The sequence below is a fragment of the Semicossyphus pulcher genome, unplaced genomic scaffold, assembly GCF_022749685.1.
Source record: "Semicossyphus pulcher isolate SPU_LCO1_2020_fin unplaced genomic scaffold, fSemPul1.0.p SCAF_11, whole genome shotgun sequence".
Taxonomy (NCBI): Eukaryota; Metazoa; Chordata; class Actinopteri; order Labriformes; family Labridae; genus Semicossyphus; species Semicossyphus pulcher.
The window spans coordinates 13,567,374-13,593,704 of NW_027211615.1; the positions used below are offsets into that span (position 1 = coordinate 13,567,374).

The following is a 26,331-nucleotide window of genomic DNA, read 5'->3' on the forward strand; positions in this document are numbered from 1 at the left end:
GGGTCTACAATTAAGAAGGAAAAAAACAATTAAATACAATTTTAATTTAAAAGAAAAGGAAGCAAACCGAATAAAATATTTAAAAAAATATTTTCTTTTCTTTTTTTAAATGTATTTCACCTGATTTTACCGTGGCATATCTAAAAAGAGAAAATTGAGCTTTTATTTTGAAAAATCTTAGTAGATTAAACCGGACGTCCGGACTTTTACTTTAACCAAAACATTGTGAGAAGCGTTAGCAAGGTAATGTTCGGAGAGACGATGCTAAAGTTAGTTAACATTTAAGCTAATTAATTTTGCCGCGAAAGTAACAATGAGATAAGTTGTTTTCTATAATGTTGGAGAAATTCGTTCGTCATTTCGCGTTACGTTTCATCAGGGAAATATATAAGTGAGTCCTTTGCCATTAGTGCGGATGCCTCGTTTGGAGAAGTCAAATGGCAGAGGGACAAAAAGGTGAGAAAGAAGACACACTATGTACTAGAAAGGTTTTCTGTTATTGCGCTGCGATTATCTAACCAGAGTATGTTCTCTGAAGTTTAACATTGTAGATCATGTTCACTGGTTCACTGTTGGAAAATGAGCTCTAAGCAATCACTTTAAGTGTTTGTTTGTTTTTTGTCTCTTTCTGTGCATGACTTCAGACCAAAGTTAGACTGGAAGTTTGTTCAGAGGTTGTGCAGCATCCAGAAGGTCCTGTTCCCATCATGGACCAGTCAAAGTGCTCTGATGTTTGGGACACTGCTTGCTGTGACACTCACAGGTAACTACTGTACAGCCTTTTATGCAAAAAGAGAAGTATCATTGCTTAAAAGGGGGAAACATATGTGTGTAAATATAATGTAAACTTCATAATGTCTCTTTTATGAAGCCTCATCATGAGACACATTCACTTCCTGTTAGACAATACTTCTTGTGGCATTGTAAAAGAACTCTTCAGATAGCCTTTGAGTGCATAATGTTTTTTTCCTGCTGACCTTTAGCTTTAAGTGTTGCCTCATTTTTCTGTGATGTTTTTATGAGTCCCTGTCTGAGCTGTTTCCCAGCGATACGCTAACACATCTCTTTTTCTGCCCACAGAGCAGCTGATCATTTACCAAGTCGGTATCCTCCCCAGCTTCTTCTACAAAGTGCTGGGAGACAAAGATTACTCAGGTTTCAGAAATCTTGTGGGCACGGCTATGGTGCTTATTCTGCTCAACTCCACAGTAAGTTGAAGGAGCTGTGCTGTGCTTGCTCCCAAAAATAGAAGCAAAAGAAAGCTTAAAGTACCTCAAAAGTTCACCTCTGTGGCACCTCTCATTCAAACATATTTCTTGGCATCTAATTTGTCTTTTTGACCGTTTGAACTCTTCTCAGATTTGCACACGTAGCTGTACATATCTCTTATCATTTTCCATTGTGTTCAGCCATACTACTGATTAGCCTACAATCTCAGTGCATTGATAATATTATCAGAACTTTCACTTTTAGATTAGTACTTTAAAGACCAGCTCCAGTCATGTTTTAAAACATATCAAATGCTCTGCTTGAAATAATAAATTATGTCTGATGTTTTTAAAAAATTTATATGTTTAATTACCTCATCTCCTCCTTCTCCCTCATTAAAAATTCCTGAATCTGCATAGTCCCTGCCCACTATGCAAATTTCCAACCGCCAACTCTGTCGCAAAAACAAAACACGTCTCTGCCAACGTTTAGTGGCAACTTGTTGAAACTTAGCGAGCTTGAAATTTAGTAATTAGTTGTAGTAACGTCAGTAGTGAGTTTGCAAAAATTATGTTGATGGTTACAGCTGGCTCGCGTATCGCTGAATTTGTTGCCATAGGTTGCACATAATGATATGTGTAGCGTCACCCCGTCCATTAACGGGATTGGCTCCTTAGGTTTCTGACGTCTCAAACCTTCCAATCTGAAAACGTGTTGTACAGTTCTACTGTACTCAAGCCACATAAAAAATCTGCCCCATTGTTTCCTATATTTTATTGTACAACACTGATTGACACAGCAGCAACTTTACGAGGTCAGGACAGCCTGACATTTTCAGCCTGCACACACTTGACCTGATCTGATACTTGGATTTTGTAGCTGGAAAAAGTCAAAATGCTTAACTTGAAGTTTAGTTCATGCTTATATTCTATTTACAGTTTAAAATACTGGACTGGATCCCCGAATTTCCCCTCAGGGGACCAATAAAGGATGATGTTATGTCTTTTTAAATGAACAGCAGAAACAGGCCCTTTTTTAGTATGAGAAATCCTCGTTTGTTGTTGTGATATGCTTACATTTTATTGTCCCTGTGTTACTTTTTCTCCCTGATGGACATATTTTTCTCCGTCTGTTTTTCTTGTTTTCCTTTCTTCCTCTCCCAGCTGAAAAGTGTGGACCAGTACATTTGCAATCAGATGTATCTTAGCTGGAGGAAGACGCTAACTGAGAGCCTCCACAAGGCCTACTTCCAGGGCCGAGTCTATTACACACTCAATGTACTGAGAGAGGACGTAGACAACCCGTAAGCTGTTGTGGTTTTTGCTCCTTGTAGTCTTATGTATTTTTTTTTAAAGACACAAATGTGATTTCTGTAAATATATATTTTGAGTGTACATTTCTTTGTGTCCCACTCGCAGGGACCAGCGGATCAGTCAGGATGCAGAGAGGTTGTGTAAGCAGATGAGCGCCATGGCCAGTCGTTTGATTGTATCACCTTTCACACTGGCGTACTACACCTACCACTGCTTTTATAGGTGAGTTAGTGGAGTACTGTGGCAGCGTGAGTTTAAAAGCTCTGAAGTTGAAGCCAAAGTATCTTCCAGCAAATACATGATGTTCTGTTGTGGATATAAAAGCCACATTTGATGACTTTTGTGCTTTAGAGAGGCATGTGTGCAAAAAAAGTGAGAAAAAAAGGGGAATTTTCAGAGACAAAAAAGTGCTCCTGTTCTCTCAAACTCTACAATAATGTGAATAACTGACTGTTATTTTTAAGTTTGCCATATTACTGCAGCAAAACTATTCTTTTGAATATTATGATTGGTATGCTTTTGAGGGGTTTGTTTTCTCTGAATTCTTTACTTTTGAATGTATTTTCCTTCATGTTATCTTAATGCCTTATGAAGAGCACTCTGAAAAGCCTTTGTGTTTAAAAAGAGCTTTATAAATAAAGTTATCTTGCTTTGCAGCACCGGCTGGATCGGTCCTGTGAGTATCTTTTGCTACTTTGTTGTTGGCACCATCGCTAATAAAATCCTCATGGGGCCGATTGTGTCGACTCTGTTTGAGCAAGAGAAGCTGGAGGGAGACTTCAGGTAAGCTCATGTGTAATTTAGGGATCGTGTAATAACAGACGCACAAGTGTCTGCGTCAATAAGAATTATGCTGACAGACAAGTAGAGCAGGACTGACTTTAGTGTGTTTTCCCTGGCTTCATCAGACAGGGTGGGTGTTTCTCCAGCTTTATTTGATGCAAGTTCTTTCATTGTTTATTGTCAAGGAAACGGCTTGTTTTGTTAAGAGGAAGTTTCTATCGACTTTGGCCCAGAGCCTTTTGCCCCGCAGGAAATAACACAGGATATGTGTCAGCTTTGAAAGAGGAATTGTAATTTAATCCCAACTGTCGCAAGTTAAACCAGCGCAATTCTATTTTGATGGGGAAACGGTTAAATCTAACTTGTGCACATTTTTTAACTTAAAAGTAAAAACATAAATACGTTCTATCTCCAGATTCAAGCACATGCAGATCCGTGTCAATGCAGAGTCTGCAGCTTTTTACAGGTGAGGAACAAACACGTGACCTTTACACCCCACGGTCAAACTTTTCTCATTTATTTTACTGTGTCTTGTGAATATATCACGCCTGGAATGGAAATACAGACATTTCCAGGAAGTTTGAACAAACCTAACCGTACAATACAACTCGCATGGAAAATGTACTTTCCTGTCATTTAATTCCGTCACAGAGTTACAGCACGTTTGAAAAAGCTGCTGTCTGTGTTTTAGAGCTGGTAAGGTGGAGCACATGAGGACTGACCGCAGGCTGCAGGCTCTGCTGCAAACTCAGAGGAGTCTAATAAACAAAGAGCTCTGGCTTTACAGTAAGGACATCCTACACACACAAATCATGTTGCTTATTGCTTGATTTCATTAAACTCTTTGAGTTAACCTCTGACCTCTTCTCTATCAGTCGGAGTCAACACCTTCGACTACCTCGGAGGTTTTCTCAGCTACATTATAATCGCCATTCCCATCTTCACCGGCGTGTACGATGGTCTGACTCCGGGTGAGCTCAGTGGACTCGTCAGTAAGGTAGGCATTGTTTTTTATCCCCTATAATTTTCACACCGTCAGTAGAGGTGCTTCAAATCCCAACTTTATCAACAGAAACACAGGAGACAAGTTGGATTATGATTTATAACATTAAATCATAAAGAGATTTGCCATCACAGAGCTGCTGTTTGAATGTGAACATGTTCTAATTCAGCCACTAGATGGCAGCACAAGCTTTCTCCCAAACGCCTGTTAGACAAAGAACTCACTTCTAAATGTCTCAGGAAGTATAATTGTAGTTTCTTTCATGCTTTTGTCCAGTGTGCCTTGTTGTCACTGCCCTTTGTTTTGCATTACAACACTTTTATTTAAATAATCCTGTCTCTTATTTATCTCCCGCTCTGCGTCTCCTTCTCCTCCTTCATATTCAGAACGCCTTTGTCTGCATCTACTTGATAAATGGCTTCACACAGCTAATAGACCTGTCAACCACTCTGTCAGATGTGGCTGGATACACCCACAGGTATCTCACTGCATACTTATATTCACTTCCTGGAGGACACACAATGACAGTGCTGTAAGTGTGTATGTGTTGTGGGCAGGATCGGAGAGCTGAGGGAGGTGATGGATGACATCCTACGCAAGCAGTGTGACTATGACCCGGCATCAGGAGAAAGTTATGACTTTGACAGGTTTGTGGGAGCGCTTCTACACTCATCTCTGCTACAAAGAAGTACAGTGAAAGGCATTTAAGCATGAGGAATGGCTGAAATTATATTCTATTGAGAAATAAGACAAATAAAAAGCTTCCACATGTGCTTTGTTTTTTATTTTATTTCTCCACACAGTGACTTCAACGTCCACGCAGGCCCTGTGGACACCGCCTTCATCCTGGACAAAGTTTCCTACAAGTCTCCTTACTCAGACCAGCTGCTGGTGGAGGACCTGAGTCTGAAGATCAGCCAGGGAACACATCTGCTGGTGGTGGGGAACACGGGCACGGGCAAGACGTCACTGCTGAGGGTCCTGAACCGACTCTGGGAGGCACACAGCGGTGAGAGAGCACAAGCAACAAGATTCACCGGAGCTTATGAAAAGATTACGTTTATTTGGATCCTATAAACACAGAAATGTTTTTGAAAATAGTCGTTGATGCTGCATGTTGGCATATTGGACAGAGAAATGTTACCAGAAGTTGCTCATTAGTGTAATGAAGCATATTTTTTTGAGGGCAGAAGATACAAGGGTTCCTACTAAGGCTTTTTTATAATGATAAAGGCTCTGAATTAATGACAAGATAGAAGGAAATGAATGAAAGAAATATAAAATACTTCACATTAGTCAAAGGACTGCAGAAATCTGCACACATCAGTAGCTTCATCTTTCTGTGTCCTCAGGTTTTGTCCAGATGACCACGTGCTTCGGGCCCAGAGGGACCCTCTTCCTGCCTCAGAAGCCGTACCTGACTGATGGCACGCTGCGTGAACAGGTGGCTGTCTCTTCATTTATGTAGTACCTTCTTCCAAATGTTGTTTCTCTATAGAGCCTGTTACTACAAAATCAGTAAAGATACAAAGTTGGAATAGATTCAAGTACACGAGGATTTAATAGAACTTTCTCTCCCACAGGTTATTTACCCACTGAAGGACATTTACCCTGCATCAGGTATCACATTTCACTCTGAATGAACTGTATAATAACATGGTTTCTATCTGGTCCTCTTGTGATCATAACGAGAGCGTCTTTTTTCCAGGGTCAGTGGACGATGACAGAATTATACAGTTCCTGGAGCTAGCTGGAGTGGTGCGTGACATTATCCTACAGTATTTTCCTTCATATTAATATCTTCTGCATTTTTTCTAAATAATTTATTAACTATTATTTTAAATTTGAGCATCTGCTGACCCTGAATTTAAACTTCTATCTGTGCTACAGTCCAGCCTCCTGAAGCGCACCGGCGGGCTGGATGAAAAGGTGGAGTGGAACTGGTAAGATGGTGCAAGATGAAGAGACAATGACTAATTGTAACACTAAATGTGTGCTGTATGCGGTCACGCACAGTCTGAACTAGTTTTCTCTGCAGGTACGATGTTCTGTCTCCTGGTGAAATGCAGCGGCTCTGCTTTGCACGACTCTTTTACCTGCAGCCCAAATACGCAGGTGTGTTTTGTGAATGTCTGCCAATGACAGGGCTGGCCTGCCTACTGTCTCTAATTTATAATATAAAAGCCTCCCCCAGATGTAGCCTATTTTTTAATTCAGATACGTATTATTTTTCTTCTTTCCAGTGTTGGACGAGGCCACCAGTGCTCTGACGGAGGAGGCAGAGGCGCAGCTCTATCGGACCTGTAAACAGCTGGGCATGACTTTGATCAGTCTGGGACACCGTAGCAGCCTGGAGAAGGTACACTGAACACGCATGGATCAGCCAGCTTCAAATTAAAACGATGACTTTCCTTCACATCAATCATTTTGCACCAAAAGATTAATTAATTATAAGTATTTAAATAAGGGAATCTGGAAACTATAAAACAAATCAGAGCTTAAATAAGTGATAGGAACCATCTTACTGAATATAACGCCATTTTATCAGCTTCTTTGAATCAATTCTATGTCATTTTTCTTGCACAACCTTCTCTGACTTTGTTGTCGAATCTCTCTAAATCTACACAAGAGTATTAACTGTGTCTTTCTGTCTCTCTCAGTATCATGACATCCAGTTGAAACTATGCGGAGGGGGCAGCTGGGAGTTAACCAAGTTAAAAGGAGGCAGCGTTAGCGGGAGCCTCAGCCACAGAGAAGAAGAAGAAGAAGAAGAGGAAACATGAGTTGACACTTTGAAATCCAGGACCTACAAAAGCTTCAGAGCTGGAGACGAGGACAGAACACATGCCTGAATTCCTGAATCGCTAATAATCAAGTGCTCTTCACCAAGGTACTTTATAACCCAGTTTTTCGAGTGGAGGTGGCCAACTGTACACATCCAGGTTATAATTAATGATTTATATTAAATAAAAAAATAACATGTTTGCTTGGTTAGCTGCAATGTTAAAAAAACAGGTGGGAGTGCAACATTGAACAAGAAGATGATGGTTTAAAGGACGTTTCAGGAGGGAAAGGCGCCTAACTGTTCTGCACCAAAGACTTTAACAAATGAATGGAAGTAAATCAACCTTTAACAACAACTTATCACAAAAGCAAAAAGACTCATCTTGTGTAAATCTTGTTTTCCTTCATGTGAGATTACATTTGTTTATTGTTTATGTTTCACTACATTGGGAACATTAGTTTCCATTTTGTAATAAAAAACACACTTTACTCAGATCATTGAATTTCATACCAATAGCAGAGCACACCTGTGGATTATACAGTTTTAAAAACATATTCACTTTGTTTTCATAGAAAAGCTTCATATGTGCAATACAAACAATATTTGGCCATTAAAACCTTATTTATAGATCAACACAAGTCTGGTTGGGGGAGAGTAATGTTCAAGCATAACACTGATATTTCTCTAAAAATGGAAATGTTGTCAGAAGACACTTCATCGTGGTTGTTGTTTACCACAGATTTCACGGTGACCTTGGATGATCTCTTGAACCGCTGCGGGATCATCCAGCGTGCTGAGGTCGCCCAACCCGTTCAAGTCTCGCTCCACCACTTTCCGCAGCACCCGGCGCATTATCTTACCCGAGCGTGTCTTCGGCAGACGCTGGACTAACTGTGAAAATGATCAAAAATAGCCAAGTGTCTTACTATAAGTTTATTTAAAATGACTTATTTTTCATTAAAAGTCAGATAGACGGGATTACCTGGATGTGGTCTGGACAGGCGTACTTGGCGATCTTTGTGGTGACCATGTTGTTTAGCTGCTTGGACAGGTCGGCCCCTTTAACATCCACGGCCTTTTTTAGCACCACAAAGGCATAAACACCTGACAACGCACAGAGAGACATCTTTGTTTCATTTAACCCTTTCATGTACGAGTTATAACATCATTTTGTTTTCTACTTTAAAACAAGTGAAAAATAATGCAATTATATATTTTTTGCAATATAATGTCTTGTGACAGAGTTAGTTGTCTGTCAGTGGACACCATGGGCAACATCATAAATATATACTGTAAGATTAATGTAAATAATGAAATTTAAAGACTGCGTTAAATTGCTGTTTAAAAATCTATTTAATTGTAAATTATATTATTTGTGAAAATACATACAAAGTAATTATTACTCTTTGTTAAGGCCAATAGGCAGATTATGCCTTTTGGTGCACATTGGAGTGTGCAGATATATTTTCAGTTACAGACATAAATGTACAAGAAAAATATAAAGATCTGAGTAAAACTTTTCAAACAATTTATTTAGTGAAAATTTGTTTCCTTTCTGGTTTGCTGAGAATAAAATCTTTGAGGTATTTGCACTTTGCTACTACAACAAAAATGGCCGACAAATATCTGGCCGCTGTAGTGGACACAATGTTCGAAAGAGTTAAGAAACATCTTTTCCTAAGAACTTAACAATGTAGGAAATATATTTATAACTTAATTACACTGAAGAAACAAGTTTTTCTCACCTTCTCCTTTGATGTCATGTGGGTATCCTATGACGGCAGACTCGGCCACTTCAGAGCATTGATTCTGTAGAAAAATCACGATCAGGATTATCTCTTTATTTCAGGGGGAAATATTTAGCTGCTTGAGCTTTGCCAAACATCACTTGGTAAATACATTTAGGAGAAGACCTAAAAAGAAACTTAAACCCTGTTCAAACATGTCAAACGTTTCCCTTGTTACTTTCAAATATATTATTTATTTGTTTTATCGTCTATTAAAATGTTTTCAGTTTATTCAAATATTTATAAGTAACCATTATATAAATGTTTAAGAAGGTAGCAAGCAATGCCCAAAGACATCAAATAATGTGTTAGCCACTGATTGACCTTACCACCACATCTTCTATCTCTGCTGTCCCAATCCTGTGCCCGCTCACGTTGATGACATCATCAAGGCGGCCAGTGATCTGGTAATACCCCTCCTTAGAGCGATAGGCGCCATCACCGGTGAAGAAGTAACCTGCGTGCGCAAAGACAGAGACATTCAGAGACCGCAAACGCACAAAAACAAGCTAGTGACCTTCAATTTCCATGAGTCATCACAAAAAGAAACATAGGAGTTAAGGAACATCATAAAACGGTTTGTTCTTGAACACATCGTACTGTACCAGGATGAGGCTGACAGTAGGTGTCAATGAATCTCTGGTGGTTGTTATGAATGGTTCGGGCCATGCCAGGCCAAGGCTGAGCTATACACAGAGCTCCGGATGTGTCGTTGGAAGTCAGAACTTTACCCTGAAGAGGATTTAAAAAAAACTCAGATTAATGTCGATAAGAAACGAGGAAAACAACATTTAAAGAGTGGAAAAAAATGATAACAAAGACTTTTGTGAGGGCACTTTAATAATAAGAAATTGTACTATGTCTAGAGTAATTTGTGCATATTATTTCCAGCATTGTATGGTTAAGGAAACTGACAGAAATCTCCTCTCAAAACGCACATTAGAGTGCTACACAAAATGCTATGTGTAGGTTTTTGTGTGTATTTGTTGAGAGGGAGGAAGAGGGATCAGCTCACAGACCCCCACTCCAACTGTCTGCACAATCTGTGCGTTTGAAAAGCAACAGCGACAGCCACAACGCAGTATGACAGATTTTTAATGGGGAGTTTGGCACGCACAGAGCGGGACTGACGGGTGGGAGCAGGGTGGGTATCAAAAGTGACACAGCTGGTGACTCTTTTATAATCCTAATCTGACCCTCCCTTTAGGCCGTTCCCAGCCACACGCACGCACGCACACACACACACACACATACACACACACACACACACACACACACACAGAGGGATGAGCACCACACCTCAGTGTCCATGAGCACGGGCTTGATGCCAAAGAAAGGTCTCATAGCCATGCCTGGGACGATCTCTGCGTCTGGCTCTGACGGCCTTGGGGTGATACAGATGCCACCTGTCTCTGAGAACAAACGGCAAAACAAGGCAGATTCAAAAAACAGGTCTTTGTCTATATTTGTATTATTGTTTTGACAAATCGAAGCATTGTGGAAAAAAAGCACACTGAATAATAGAGGGACAAAGGAGTGGGTAGGAGAATAAAAAATAACATAGCAAATTAACAGTTTGTAAATCTAGCATAAGCCCTTCTCACTGCTACAGATGTAGATTGGTGGAATTACAGCCATACTAAGTAAATTAAATGCAATTAGGTCTCCCTAAGACCTCAGGGACCCTGATAATCTGCCCGGTAGTGTTGGTGGCAACGGTGGCAGAAACAGCAGAGGGGACCCGATATAAAGTAGGACACAACAGATGATCCCACAATAGCATTAGCATCCCGCATCCTGTTCACATCCACTGTAACCGTGAGACTTCAACCTCAGTCCTATCATGCTATTATGTGGAGCTATTGCCATTATGCTAGGAAAAAATGTATATGGATTGTGTACCGCTCTGAGCCATTGCCTGCAGCGAAAATGGTAGTATTTCACTCCAGCGTCTCTCACTGGGCTGTTCCTTTCAGAGGGAGTGGTGCAATGCATGCTGGGTGTTGTAGGAATGTAGAATGGGCGCAACCACGTTTGTACAACTTTCTCCACAGCTATGGCGCCAATTTCAAATATTATTGCTTCTATTGATTACAGAGAACACCAGCTTTGACTGACAGCGGCTTTTTCCAGGGGCGAACTAGCCCCCAGCCGGTTACCTTAGCTTAGCACAAAGACTGGGAACAGATGAAACAGCTAGCATAAATGTTGTTACCTTTGGATAAAGCCAGGCTAGCTCTTTCCTCTTTCAGTCGCAGTGCTAAGCTAACTGGCTGCCCCTTGAAGCTTCATATTTAGCATATTGATATAAGAGAAGATAATACACTATTGATCCCCAGAGGGTAAATTCAGGAGTTTTATCCAACTCTTGGGAAGAAAACAATTAAGCGTATTTCCCAAACTTTCAAACTATTATTTTGAATAAATGCTTAAGTATTAAAACGTGTAAATACTAAAATATATCGATAATTTCGTCTGTTTCAGGCTGGATGCTACAAAGCTTTCCCACCTCCTGTCCTCCTGCATCCATCATCTCTTTAGTCCTTTATGATCCGACATGGAGGCCGTATGCCAACAGCAGATCAAAATCTAATTTTCTCTCTAAACAGGCTACTCTATTCCAGATCAACCAAATGGCACCAATGAATAATGCCACTTAGTCCTAATTGGAAATACTGGCCCAGGGAAAAAACATAATAATATAATCCTTTTACTGAAGTAGGGTATTTGGGTCATATCTGTGTCTGTAATTCTCAGGCTCATGAGGGTCCGATGTTTAATTGTTATTATTTGTACGGTAATTAACGCTCCATTTGGTCATTACTCAATCTAATTTGAGGATTAAGAACACAAATTTGATTTTATTAGCGACATTTGTTGATTTCAACATGTTGTCATTACACACCATGAAAAAGTAAACTAATATTACAATAGCTATTTTGCTGCATGTTTCTTGTGTCACACTCAGTAAAAGTACTGTTATTATACTGTAATGAATTGTGACATTGCGATTTTCAACAGTCAGTAAAGCATACAGACGTTCACTTTATATGTAAGCAGTATCACATGAGAGGGAGCGATGTACTGAATATCAGCATGGCTGTGATTATCTGAACGAATCACAGCCGTGCTGATATTCAGTACAACATCACGACCTTGAGTGTGATATTGGTTTTATACGACAGTTATACGAGCGGCAAATAGTAGTAAACTGTAACAATAAACAACAGATTACTTTTGGCTCCACCAACTCAACTAGTTCCACAGCCTAATAGAAACTGGACTTTTGTTGCCAAGCAACCCAAACATCCTCCTGCCCTCTGTGTCTACAGGTTAACCATGTTCATTTATCTGTTTGTTTTAATTTATCACCAACCACTGAAATAAGAGTCTGCTGTGTGATTCAGAGGTACCAGCTTGATCAGCGTAGACATACAAGGTCTGCTGTGATGTTAATTAACAGTTTTCAGAACATGTGGCTGAGGCGGAGTGATACACAGAGTGAAAACTCATGGAATGCCTCTTGTCCAATCAGATTACTTGGTCAGAACTAACTGTTGTATAATGCATATTAATAGTTAAAGGAGGCAGAAGATATCACTATGACTAAGTATTCAGTTTTACAGGTCATATTTTTTTTAATCTATTTTATTTTCTATTTTTCTGTGCTAAATATGGAGCCAAAATGTAGAGATGGAGAGATTTAGATTTTCTGTTGCTTTGAGAGGAGTTCAGGGTACAAACTGCACAATAGAGACTCATCTTAGTACATAGATTGTGATCCATTTTGTCACACAGCGTTATTGGCAGCTACACAAAAAGGAAACAGGGAGGAAACTATTGCCACATTATTTTTCTACATAATGATGATAGTGCTAATGCTGATAGTTGTTATCATTCAGTTTTAACAGAAGGACGTTATCGTTCAGGTTTAAATTTTTGCCTCTGGTTTCCTGTGCTGCTTCAGAAACCAGATGTTCGACTCCATCTGGTTTTATTTGGGAGTCCGGAGGGGATAGAAACATTCCCTTGTTTTGCGCATGTGTGTGAGTGTGCGTATGTACACTCCCACATATTGTTACATTGTCTGTGTACGTGCACACAACCACAGACACATTGTTACGCAACACTGTTAATGTTGGAGGGAAACCAAGGGCAGGCTGATCGCCCCTTTAGAACTGTCTGACAGGCAGTTTTAGTGCCTGCTGACGTGGCTGTGCTCGAGGAGGAGTTTGTGAACTTTGCGGAGGGGTTGTGATCCTTAAAACAACTGCTGAAGTGATACTGTAAGTTCAGGCGGAATGTTAAGGGGACAGTAATTAAACATGTTAACTTTTGGATGGATTGCGATAAAGTTTGGTTCTAACTTTTATGTCTCTCAGGATGAATTTAAACATTTGGTGATCCCCTTACTTGTATCTGTAGCACCATCATCAGGTTGTGTTTAATGTCTACTATTTTGATTTATGAATATACACAAACAAAACTTATGACCTTCTAATCAGCCCCAGTTGAACTTTTTCTTCAGCGCTAATTAGCTAATGCCAGCATGCTTATATGCTAAACTATGATGATGTACATTTAACCTGCTAAACACCAGTGTTAGCATCTACAGCACAGCCTCACAGATCAGCTAGCATGGCTGTAAACTCTTAGTTGGGCTTCATTCTGCTCACAATAGCTAATATATTTAATATTTACCTGTTTGCCACCAGGTGTCCACCACAGGGCAGCGTCCATCCCCAACCACTCTGTGGTACCACTCCCATGCCTCAGTGTTGATGGGCTCACCCACTGCACACACACACACAAGGACAGATTAAATCACATGGTGAACTCGCATATTGTTTTTGTTGTTTTCTTTATGTTTGGAAGATTTAATTGTGAATTGATGCTTTATGTTTTAGGGCAACTGGTGTGTGTGTGTGTGTGTGAGATCCTCTGGCATGCTTGACTTTGCTGTGCACCATGTGAAACCCTCAGGAATGTTTACATACCCCCAAAGGTTTGACCTACACTATACGTATGTGTGAAGTATGTGACACACGTGTGTATTAGAGTGTAACATACACTGTTACACTGTGTGTATATATAATGCATCTGATGTAACAATAACAATAATAACTTTATTGATCCCCAAAGGGAAATTCACTGCAGCTGGTTTACATGAAAAAAATTATGCAACCATTTTTGCATCTAAAAGCTGTGTGCATGCACTACTTAGGTATGTATGGTAGTTGGAAACTGAACTGAGAGGCAGTTGCATTGTCCTCATGATTACTTTTGACTACATATATAATTATAGATGATGTAAGCATCATGCTTGTCGTACCAGAGCCGAGAGTTTTGAGGGAGGAGCGGTCGTATTTTTGCACCCACTCGTCTCCGTACTTGAGCAGCAGGCGGATGGCTGTGGGAGCCCCGTAAAACTGGTTTATCTTGAGCCTCTGGACCGTCTCCCAGTACCTTCCTGTGAGCAAAACCAAACATGTCTGAGTTAGCATGTTTCAAACAGATGAGCCACAATGTACTGAGATGACACTGAACATTTAAAACCAGAATCAGTAATTAGAGCTTAGACTGAAGCTGCTGCCTGCAGACTAACATCAGAGGGATTTTAACTATGACAGTGTTTATCCTACACAGTTTATCCCTAATAATAACAAGGTGTGTGTTTGTGTGACTCCTGTGTGTGCAGATGTGCTAAATTTAGTGTGGAAAGTATGACCGGGTTCAACGGTTATTCATAGATGGACACCCGAGCATGCAGAGCTCTTGACAAAGGACAGAAGTACTTAGAAGCTACTCGTGCCAACACGCATTAAATATTACATAAAAGCATTTTAATGTCTTAATCAAAGCTTTAGAAACTATGCATTATGCTATGACTTCGTCAAACAAGTGTGAATTATTCATAAACTTGCAGATACCATACCTGGGTCAGGGTAAATGGGAGTGCTCTCAAACAGAACAGTGGTTCCCCCATTGGCCAGGGGCCCGTAGACGCTGTAACTGTGTCCTGTGATCCAGCCGATGTCTGCCACACAGCCGAACACATCCCCGTCATGGTAGCTGAAAACATACTGGAGATGAGGGGGAGGATTAATTAGTTCTTAGTTCTCTCTCTCTGTAAGTTTGGTTATTAATATTCTCTTAAAAAAACTCAAGACTCCTCAGGTGGTGCTTGATTTACCCGGTGTGTGAGTGCGGCGTACAGCAGGTATCCAGCCTGAGTGTGGACGAGTCCTTTGGGCTTGCCTGTGCTGCCTGATGTGTAAAGCATGAACAAGACGTCTTCACTGTCCATCACAGCCGGCTCACAAACCACGTCCTCCTTCATCATCTCCTGCGCAACACAGTGGGTTTTAAGATTTCAGTGTTAAAAATCACAGTTATGTTCCACAGAAAATCAAAAACATTATTGCTTTATCTTGAAAAAACGTAATTTCTTGCCAAATGGCATAGTTGGATAGCGTGTGATGTAACTTTAAGATGCAGGGAAAATATATGAACAGGCATATAAACATTAGGATCAGTGTTGGAATGAATGGCTGACTGAAAGATCTCAACACAAAGTCATGTTTTGTATCTGTATGTTTTTAATCAACATCTTAATCCAGCTCTGATTGGCTCTCTGCTCGCTCACCTCCTCCATGAGGACGTCCCTGGCTGTCAGGTTGGCGGGATTCTCTGTTCTCATTGCAACAAACACCTGTTTCACCGTGGGGCAGCTCTGAACAGCCGAGTCCACTGTCTTCTTCAGCTCGATCAGCTTCCCCCCTCTGACGCCCTGGTTCACTGTGATGACGGTGCTCGACTGGGCTGAAAATACAAAGTTAATAAAAATCAGACTGCTGAGGTAGGTTTATGTTATTGCTACTCTAATGTCCTGCATCTAAATTAAGTTTAAAACTTACAATGATAAATAGCATGATGCTGTGTATTAGCATAAAATCTGTTTTTAGCCTCTTGAATCTGCCTCACCGTCTCTGATCCGCTCTGCGAGGGCCTCAGCACTGAACCCTGCAAACACCACGTTGTGTGCTGCACCAATACGTGCACAGGCCAACATGGACGCCACAGCCAGCGGGCAGGGGGGCATGTAGATGGTGACACAGTCCCCCTTCTTCACACCACGCCTCCTCAACATGTTCCCCAGGCGACACGTCATCTCCAGTAACTGCCTGTGAAGAGATATCAGTGAACAACACTTAGGTACACGAGTCAAAGGAGAAGGAACACACACAAGCCTCCATCAAGCCTCCTGACCTGTAGGTGACCTTGACCTCTGACCCCGGTTCATCTTTCTCCCAGATCAGGGCCACCCTCTCAGGATAGGTGTGCACGTGTCGGTCGAGACAATTCACTGCAGGGGAAAAAAACAATCCTGATGCCAGTACTGAATATCCTTAGTTGCATCCATACTGCCTCATATGCATTTTGGGGTATCTGCAAGTATGCCAGTCAACGCACCAATCAGATACCACAATCCTCCCCCCATAACTGTTGTTTTTTTCCATCAATAATTTGGATATTTTCTTATTGCACTGGTACTGAAGGGGGGCTCTGTATCAGCCAAATGTCGGTATAAAGGAAAATTTTGTAAGGGAACATCTCCACAGATATTGTCACATTATCTGCCTCACTCATCACTACATTAGCATGGTGCATTCAGGGTATTTTTTGGATAGAGACGCTGACAGAGACGGCGAAGCGTGATGATGCATTCACTGTCTCTTGACATGTTTCTTTGTTTTCTTTTTTGTTTTCCATCCATAAATTCACTTACATTTCGGGTGTAATTTCTCTATAATCTTACCGGACACATTCAGCTTTCCTCCCTCAAACCACTTGATCTTTCCCCGGCTCAGGTCGCAGTCCTGGACCGCATTAAAGGGTCTGATCCAGCTCAGTCTCTGACGCGCCACAGCGGCCCAGAAGCTCTCGCTGCTGGTGACCGAGAAGTCCTGCAGCGCTGCGTAGTCCGACACTCCGTCAAAGCCCGCAGCCTCCGGCATGAACGCCGCTACGTTACACCTCCTTCGAACCCCAACATGGATACGAGCTTTAAACACCCGACGACTGACGAAAGTAACGACGCACTTACAGGTGCACCCGCTAGGCAGCCACATTCTGATACTGAAAGAACTCAGTGCTGACGGAACTTATGTTAGCAGAGCATTTCCGTGTAAGGAAATACACCGTTTAAGCAACTTTGGAAGTTACTCTGTTGAACTCAACTGAAGAGAAGTTGGAAAGTCCGGAGAGGAAGGGCTGAAGGAGTGATGCGTTAAAGGGCGGTACAAAAACATGTTGCCAACTCTTCTTGGAAAGTAGTAGACTGCAGCTGCATTTCAACAGTTAAAAAGAAAAGCTACGTGCCTTTTTGTGAGACACACGCGATCTGCTGTCTCCGAAGATTTTCACCAGACGTGTTTTAAAAGACAGAAAACTACTTATTTCTCTCTAGCCTGCTTCTTGTTCCTTATCTTAAAATCTAACTTTCACGGGTAAAAGTTTTGTCAACAGTCTAAAATATCTCTGTTTTGTTTACTTTGGTGCCACCTTTGGTGACCAGCCGTAAATGCAGCACTGTTTGTGGACCTCATAAACAGATCCAATGTCCTCACTGACAGTTTGGACTGTATGTCTTCATCCAAATGTCATTAACGTTTTCGTTTTCATCCTTAGTCATCAACCTTGTCATGTGTATTTGTAAGACTGTTCTCAACTTCGGCCGACTATCTCTGGATATGTTTCCCGGGAATGACAAATCAACACACTGATCATACTGCCTAATAATACTACACATGTAAGGGCTTTTCAATCCCCATTGTGTAAACTCATTCTGCAAAGTATAGTGACTCATTCATTCAAGGTCATTTATTGAACTAAAATCTTGGACTGTATAGATTAGCTTCTGGTCGTAACAGAAGACTAGTTGTGATGCAATAAATTCCTGCCCCTAAGTACAGGTCATATAACTTGAATTTAAAGTAAGTATTAAAAGACACACCTTAAATATCAGTAACTTTTAATGAGGCTACAGTTACATTTATACAGAGACAAACACAGACAAACTGTACATGATAATACAGTGTTAACTATGGGACATTATGTTCAGTATGTACATCACAAATGCATCAACAGCTGAAAGAAAAATGAGATTGTAAACCTTTTCACAAGACTCAATACCGAGGGTCTGCCTTTCAATTACCCAACTGAATCACATGGAGGTCAAAGGTCACAGTCAGACGTCTCCTTTAGCACCTCTGGAGTCACGTTCATGCTTATGATGCTTCCAAAATTATCTTTATCCACAGTTTTGCACAAAGTAGCTGCCATGTCACAGAGCTTTAAAGGTTAATGATCTATTTTAAAGAAAATATACATGTATTTTTTTGAATGCTTATTGAATGACCACACAGTTCATATTTGCAGGTTAGCAGGGGCAGGTTTGATGAAGATCAGCAGTCCGACCTCACGTGCACCAAGGTTCAAGTCAAGTCTTTTTCCTCTGTGAAATGCTTGCACACTCCACTCTGCAGGTATTTTCTCCATCAGTCTGTATCCTGTCGCTTATTTTCAGTCCCTCTTCTCCACCTCTGCTGTGTCCATCTCCGTCTCCCTCTCCTCACCTTCCTCTTTCTGGCCCTCGTGGCCGTTCGACCTGTCAGAAACTGTCCCGAGCATCTTTGCGCTGTGCTCCTGCGCCTTCGCCCGCAATACGGCGATACTGTTCTCCCTCAGTTCCTCTTTAGAAATATGTGAGTTAGTGTCTTTGATGTGTTTCTCCTTCTCCTCCTCCATCACCTTGTCCTCTGGTTTCTCCTGTGCTGGCGGAGGCGTGGGTGGTGTCAGGCTGCTGGGTTTTCCAGGAGAGGTTTCGACTGACTTCTTGTGCATACCTGAGGTGAGAGGAAACATCAGTGTGAGGACTTTAAGTCGCCTTGTAAGTATCATTTTCTTGGTGTTTAAAGGTACTACTGAGCAGAAGCACCAATTTTTGCATGTACTGATGTCTGACATTGAAATAAAGTGTGTAAGAGAATGATGAAGAAAGTGATAGATCCATGAATGGGACCTCTTATTCAATTAGTCTCCTAATTGATTTAAAGTAATCAATTGACATGAGGCAAGAGAGGAGATTCAGTCTAATCTGTCCTGATTAAGTAGGATTATCATTGTATCGACTGCAGCCTCTTTATTGACATGCTGACACTTTTATTGGCTCCTGACATGAGCCTGACTTAGTCCCTCTTCCTGTTCTTAGAATACATTTGAATCCTAATTTCCTAAAGACACAAAACCTACAGGACAAGATTTAATCTCGCTTTAGGTTTTCTTTTTTTTTACAAAGTTAATAGGAAGATAAATGCATTTTATGTGTAATGGACAGAAGGAAGGCTGACAGCTTTTAGGAGTGCTCCACCCAGTATTTTTAATGCATCTGTAAAATATTAGTGGGAGTGTTGGGATTTAAAGAAACATCTTTCATACACTGAAAAAATGCCTTAATGAGACTTTATATGACCTATGACCTCATTGCAGTGGTGGAGATTAAGGGCCTGTTTCCGCTCACTCCATTTTTGGCCGTGGCAGCGCCCATAACCTCAATTTCATAGCGCTTCTCGCTGGCTCTTACTGTTGCTAGGTTACAAAAATTGTCTGGTGGCACTTCTGCTTCCCTCGGTAGTGATCGTTAAGTCTGTTCCAAATCGCTCTGTGTGCTTAATATTTGCTTTGATTCAATGAATTTTTACAAAGAAAAATAACGATGGAAAGGAATCGTGTCCTGGCATTAGCAGCAGCTCTACACATGGAAATTGTACCCTCAAAAAAACGAAACGATAAGCATCTCCTTTGCCATTGTTGTTGACAAAGTTAATATCAGAAGTCCCGCCCCTTCTTGATTTTGACTGGCTGGTGAGGGAGAAGAGACACTGACGAGCGTTAGTTAAACTATTTTCAACTGACAGCGGTGCAAGCGCAGCGACAACAAACAGACACTGAGCGCTGAAAACGCTAAACTGCTTTGGTTTTGTATAGAAAATAGGTGCTGCCAGAGCAAAAAACGCTGTTAGTGGACACAGGCCCTAAATGTACATTCAACCAAGTACTTAAGTAATTTGGAGGTGATTTACTTGAGTATTTCCTTTTTATGCAACTTTATAAGTAAAAATACCTGTATTCCAAATACTGTATTATTAACTCCGCCACAATAACTCGAAATTCAGTTACATTGAAGATTTAGATTGCTAATACGAAATATGTATAAACACATAAATGATACAGTGTGTTTATACATTACATGATTGACAAGTTCGTTTTTTCAGCATTAAAGTGATGATCGCATTAAAGCACCTATAAGTATAATCCAGTTTTATAATCATATTGACTCTAAAATGAGCCATACTTTAAAATACGTATTTTTACCTTTGGTTCTTCATTTAGATCTATTAATATCTTAATACTTTCACTTTACATATAGTATGGTATTGCTGCTTTTACTTTGGTGAAAAGTGCCTCTTCCACCTCTGCCTTCTTACCAGACATTTCTGTCCCTAGCAGTTGTTTAACTGTGATGTGTCACTTATAGGCCACCGTATAAATAATTGTTTTACAGAGGAAAACACCAACTTTATCCGTGTTTTTGCTATTAGAGATCGAGATCAATACAGACCATAAATTGAATAATAAAACTTTTAGTATTCAATGTGCCATACTGTAGTAGGGATTTGCTGGGTTACTAAGAACAGAAACATTTTTTTATGCAGGCAAACAAGCAGGTGAATGGATTCCTGCCATCACTAGTTTCTTGATTGCATGTGTGCTATTTTAATGGTAAACTGTCAAAATATTTCTGTAAAATGCCCTTAAAGAAATTGCCTCATTTAAAACATCCTCCTGCATCATTTACCTAGTAACCACGGAGCGTAGGATTCAGTGACGCCCTCCTTGGCGGACTTGAGGATGGACTCTGGCAGCGGGATGGAGTGACGCACCATTGCTCCGTACAGGCCATACTCCGCCATGACGCTGCTGCGACCCCAACACTTCTCCCTCTTCCTCCACTTTGCTCTGCGGTTCTGAAACCAAACCTGCAGACGTGAAGGTCAGATGAGGATTAGATTTAACTTAGAAACACATATTATATTCTGTGTAGTCTAAGCCAATGATTATATGTCTATGAACATTTACAACAGCGTCTGTTGGGACTGTAGAAATGTGTTGTGCTTGTTGTGGCAGAATGAGGGATGTTCTCAGTGCTCACTTTAAATCTCAATTTAAGACGTGTTTGGAGTTTTGTTTTAATGTGGAAACTTCCAGCAGTTATACACAGAAAATATACTTTTACACATATTTTCTTTAGTATCAAACCTTTGAAATTAATAATATTTAATTATTCATAGATTCTGCATTTTTCATGAAAGGGAAACTACATTTGAACACAGTAATTAACATTTTTGTGATTCTTTTTCAAAGTAGAGTATTTCAGTGCATCTTAAAACATATCAGGAGGGTATCTTTAATATCTATTAAGACCACTTAGAAGGGTTCTTATTATTTAACCGATTAAATCTCCCTTAACTCCTCCTCCTCTTTTGATTCTGTTACAAGGAACTTTTACTTTGTGGACCAGGAGTCACTATAATTAAACAATGACCTCTGCTGGAGGCTTAAACAAAACAAAAATAGACGTTTTTTCTTTTGAAGATCGCTGATTTTGAAAGCTCATTTTCTTTTTTCTTGCCTTAAATGTTGCCTTATATTTGTGTGTGCGACTACAGCAGGTCCATTAGAGACTCTAAATGTAAGTTTGTGGCACAAAATAGGTTCTAACACACGTCCTGAAATTCATTTTTAGCCTTCCTGTTTTGACTCTTATTACTTCATTTATAGGACATGTTGTCTTCTGTCTGTAGTGTGTGTGTGTGTGTGTGTGTGTGTGTGTGTGTGTGCTGATGCATTATTCTCCTTCTGGCACCTCAAACACCTAAATTGATTTCCAGCAGGCCAGAAACTGTAATAGCCTCAGCGAGCTCATGAATATGGATGAGGAGGAAAACAGGGGGAAAAATGAGCCTCCTAAAACGGCCGAGGAGGCAGGATGAGATTGTACTGTATGTGTGTGTGTGTGTGTGTGTGTGTGTGTGTGTGTGTGTGTGTGTGTGTGTGTGTGTGTGTGTGTGTGTGTGTGTGTGTGTGTGCGTGTGTACTCCCCAGACCTGGAATTAAAAACGATCAAAGCGGAGCCTGGAAAGCTATTCAGGTAGATCTGATGATAACCTCAATCTCATAAAAAGATGGGCCTCGGATAAGCAATCATGCTTTCTGACAGCAGCAGTGTGAGCGTGCCTGACTGTGTGTGTGTGTGTGTGTGTGTGTGTGTGTGTGTGTGTGTGTGTGTGCATGTGAAGTGCTTCCTGAGAGAGGTGACCCCGGGGGCGAGGAGGCTGATTGAAAAATAAGTTAATTTCCAGGCCCGATCAATGGGAGACAGGCGCTCAAATATCACGGGAAATTAAAAGGCTCAGAGCAGCAGGCAGAGCTCTCCGCTCGGCCGCTGACCTGCGCTAATTAATTTCTGTGTAGTTATCGTTTCATTTCAGGGCCGCAGCTCGACTCTATCGCAGGAAAGAGGTGAGAAGTTCTCCTCAATTAACTAATTACACCGAGAGCGAGAGGGGGGAATTGGCTGCTAATGTGGGAGCAGAAAGCAGCGAGAGGAGGATTATGGAAAAGAAAGAATACTTCTTTTGTTGTAAAAATCCATCTATCACCTTTTTATGATTGAATTTCTGGCATATTCTGTTAGAACAAGTACTTTGACCTTTTAAATTCCCTCTCTTAAAGCAAGATGCTGCTGTTTTTTAATTTAACTTAATATCAGAGCATTGATGTTATTATTTCTGACCCTGCACACACACATAAATACACAGTCACACACCTGTATTCTGTCCTCTGGCAGCTCGGTCTTCATGGAGAGCATCTCCCGGGCGTACACGTCCGGATAGTGAGCTTCATTAAAAGCTTTCTCCAGCTCCTCCAGCTGATAGGAGGTGAAGATGGTTCTGCAAGTAAAACAGAGAATGTATGAGAGAAAATAAGACGTCACATTGTAACATTTAGACTCTAAAATAAAATTAATATTTTCACATTTGTTCCTTTTTGAATTATTTAAATTCAGTCTACTCTGCAACGGAATTTAACTAAGATAAAAATAATAATAATTTGCACTGAATTTCAAAATAAAGATCTTTTAAATAGAAATTTTAAATACAGTGCCAGAAATGTAAATGCCAGGAGGACATTTACTATTATGTTTTCTTTGTTTAAAAATTGTTTTCCCCCCCCAATATTATTCCAAACGAAACATATCAACACATCACATAACACAATTTATTTTGAAAAGGCAGCACAGGAAATCTTGATGAATTTTAACTGACTATTTCAACGAGGGAGTTTAGGCTAAAACTGTATTAAACATAAATCAATACTATGAGCATCGCAGACACATTTAAGTTATTACAGGAATAAAATAGTGGGGGGTTTTTTATCGTTGATGACAACAAACGAAAGTATCCCCAGATTGTTTTACTATAAAGCTCTCGCATATGACTTACCGGAACATTATCTGTGAAAAAAAATAAACATCCGTCTATAATCTTGTTTTCGTTGAGTGTTTTTTCTTTTTTTTACCTGTGTCGTCTCTTCTTCCTCTTCTTGCTCTGGCTCAGGGAGGACTTCGAGAACTTCTGATCGCACGAGGACAGACTCATGTCGTCAGAATCTGCGAGAAACACGCGGACACTGCAGTGAGCGAAGAGGACGACGGAAATAACAACTATAAATATCAGCAACAAAGGTGACAATAACTAAACTAAACGGTCAAACTGGATAGAATCGAAGACACAAAATAAAAGCTTCGTGCTGGTCGTTGATGCAAACTGGACATTTCTGTTGGTTGGGTCTTCTGTGCGGATTTGTTACTACTAAAAAAACCACAACAGTAATAAAAATAAGAATAACAACAATAATAATAATAAAGTATAAATGCAATGGATTAAATAATTAAGCAGCAAGGACTTCCATTTTTTTATATAAAAAATATTATAATATTTCTCCTATTTTGGAAAAAAAAACGCTTGTCAAGATTTCAAAAGAAGAAATATTTAGCAAACATCCTTTTTTTCTGATGAATTTAACTTAAATATTCTCTATAATCATTATATTTCACTCACAGGCCGCGAAGGCTTTCACACTTGCACTTTTTACTAACAACCTTTTATTTTGTGCAAAAAAAATCTCTCCTGTCCATGCTAAGAACACAGACAACAAATTGTAATATTTGTTTAATTTCTACCATCCAACTTTATTGGAGTTAACAGGCCTGCAGTATGTGGTAAATGTGACACACTTACCGGAGCTGTTGGAGTGCTGCGCCTCCATCTGCGCCTCCCGGTGCGCCGTCCTGTGCAGCGGCTGCAGGTGCACGTTTTGCGCCTCTGACAGAACCTCCAGGAAGGCCGGCTGGCTGTAAAACGAGTGTATTCCCTCCGGTCCCAACAAACCCATCCCGACCCCGAGACCACCGTGTCCAAGAGCCGACCTGGCGGCCAGCATGTGCGCCCGGTGCGGCAGAGCCTCGAGCGGCCGCCTCGGGGCCGCCGGAGGCTCCTTGTTGAGGCCGAGCAGCTCCTGGATGCCGAAGCCAGTGCGCCGGTGCACCGCGGGGGCCATCTTCCACACCGGAGGCTGTTGCTGGGACCCCGCGTGGTTGAGGCCGGTGTGTGACGCTGTTTTCTGTTTGTTCTCAGAGTCTGAAAGCACAACTCCCTCCTTCCCTGTCATGGCGGTAAGTTCCCACTTTTTCTTTTCTATACTCCAAAATAAAAGTCCCTGGAGCAAGGCGACCTGATGTGTTCCTCTCTCTCTCTCTCTCTCTCTGCCCGCCTCTCTGCTGCGGTTTTTATGCAACAGGCAACAGGCTGCAGCCAATCACAGACGAGCACTGACTTCAGACATCAGCCGCGTAAAGCTTCATTAAAGCAGATAACACACTAACTGGTAATTAATTACATGTGACAAAATAATTCGAAAAATGTCCCCATGGCCAAGAAATTACTGAAGATTTGAATGAATTGTCTGCTAATAATAAAACAGTTGTATTATCTAAATCTCTTCTTTTATGGACGATTAGTTTCAACAGAAAAAGATGAATTTTCCATTTACACTAAGAGCTTTTAGTTTCTTTATAAGTGCTCTGATAAAAACAAAACAAGATGTAGCAGTTTTTTTAAGCTGTTTTTTTTCCAAAAATGTCCATAAAGAAAATCATCCGCAAAAACTTTCAATGAGACTCCTCGTGTTTTTTAAGATCTCACCCGGGACTTACACGGATAAAATCAGCCGGATGATCTCCTCATGTTGAGTAAAATCCGCGTAAGCTTACCCTCCTTTAAACGGAACAATTAGCCTATATACAAAACTAAGATATCATGTGGCTACAATAATAACAATTAAAACGACTGTGTTTTCATAACAGAGGGCCTAATCGCGTTTATTTTTTCCTTCCTGAAAAATAAATTTGACAGTATTAAATAGCCTATATGCATATGCTATGACACATGTGACAGTAAAATGCAGCTATACGTATCTATAAAAGAAACGTTATCTCATTACGTTTAGAAAAATCATTTTCAATATGTTCCAATCAATGTGCAAATAACGAGGCTTGTCCGTTTAACAAATAAAACCCCTGTCACATTTGTCAGGAAAAAGCTTAAATTAAAAGAAAGAATTAAAAACTCACACGAGCCAATGTCTCTAAATATGTCATTGAGTTTCTCTAGGAAACAGCCTGACTGATCCGTTGCTCTCGTGCTTATCTGCATATGCTAATGAGCTTTAAACGTCCAGTCTTTTGGTGCCTCTCTGCGCATCTGTTGATTGGTCATTACACGTTTTTAATTCTCTGACGGGTCACGTGATAAAGAGTACAACATCCCTGCTCGGGGTATTTCGGGCACAACAGGGTGGCAATTAAACACGAGACAAATACCAGAGCACAATACAACAACAGATTTATTTACGACGTAAAAAGTGAGACGTTTGTTCGGGCGCATTAATCTGATTCGAAAATAAGAGCACAGACATTAGTGACGTCAGGGGAAATCATCTCTTTCAGCGCCTCTTCACACTCATTTATCACTAACCTCAAATTCAAACCCACTCACTTGTGAAAATACTCTCATTCCCCCCTCAGTTTGCACACACCTAATCCTCTCTAATCAGCTATTATTCAATTATTGCGCAGTTTCACTCGCTCGGGGATAATTTGCGGCACACTTTGGACATCTGGACGGATAATTGCGCAGGGGAAAGTGTTTGGAGATGAGTGGACGCGCGCGGTGGAAGCGCAGATACGATCTCCTTCATCAATAGGAC

The 26,331-nt window shown here is 40.7% G+C and overlaps 3 protein-coding genes across 3 annotated transcripts; 1 reads left to right on the top strand and 2 right to left on the bottom strand.

Annotated features, from left to right (window-relative positions):
- The first annotated feature begins 230 nt into the window (after positions 1 to 230).
- abcd4 (ATP-binding cassette, sub-family D (ALD), member 4) lies at positions 231 to 7,585 on the top strand. The gene is made up of 19 exons (XM_069683733.1): positions 231 to 456; positions 645 to 763; positions 1,081 to 1,208; positions 2,373 to 2,512; positions 2,628 to 2,744; positions 3,180 to 3,305; positions 3,721 to 3,771; positions 3,997 to 4,091; positions 4,181 to 4,302; positions 4,695 to 4,786; positions 4,866 to 4,955; positions 5,112 to 5,317; positions 5,661 to 5,752; positions 5,892 to 5,928; positions 6,017 to 6,066; positions 6,199 to 6,251; positions 6,347 to 6,423; positions 6,552 to 6,667; positions 6,969 to 7,585. The coding sequence occupies exons 1-19, from the start codon at positions 416 to 418 to the stop codon at positions 7,089 to 7,091; spliced, it is 1,875 nt and encodes a 624-aa protein (XP_069539834.1). The 5' UTR covers positions 231 to 415; the 3' UTR covers positions 7,092 to 7,585.
- On the bottom strand, positions 7,486 to 17,132 carry LOC138610889 (acetyl-coenzyme A synthetase 2-like, mitochondrial). Its single transcript, XM_069683758.1, has 14 exons — positions 16,700 to 17,132; positions 16,150 to 16,246; positions 15,865 to 16,064; positions 15,527 to 15,702; positions 15,074 to 15,226; positions 14,816 to 14,963; positions 14,213 to 14,350; positions 13,582 to 13,674; positions 10,180 to 10,292; positions 9,486 to 9,612; positions 9,210 to 9,337; positions 8,839 to 8,902; positions 8,076 to 8,197; positions 7,486 to 7,984 (listed from the first exon to the last, which is right to left on the bottom strand). Exons 1-14 carry the CDS (start codon positions 17,010 to 17,012, stop codon positions 7,808 to 7,810), a joined length of 2,049 nt encoding a protein of 682 aa, XP_069539859.1. The 5' UTR covers positions 17,013 to 17,132; the 3' UTR covers positions 7,486 to 7,807.
- A 1,333-nt stretch (positions 17,133 to 18,465) lies between these two features.
- Positions 18,466 to 24,735, bottom strand: LOC138585251 (visual system homeobox 2-like). Its single transcript, XM_069657539.1, has 5 exons — positions 24,306 to 24,735; positions 23,584 to 23,674; positions 22,832 to 22,955; positions 20,801 to 20,981; positions 18,466 to 18,788 (listed from the first exon to the last, which is right to left on the bottom strand). The coding sequence occupies exons 1-5, from the start codon at positions 24,733 to 24,735 to the stop codon at positions 18,466 to 18,468; spliced, it is 1,149 nt and encodes a 382-aa protein (XP_069513640.1).
- Between the last annotated feature and the right edge of the window lie 1,596 nt (positions 24,736 to 26,331).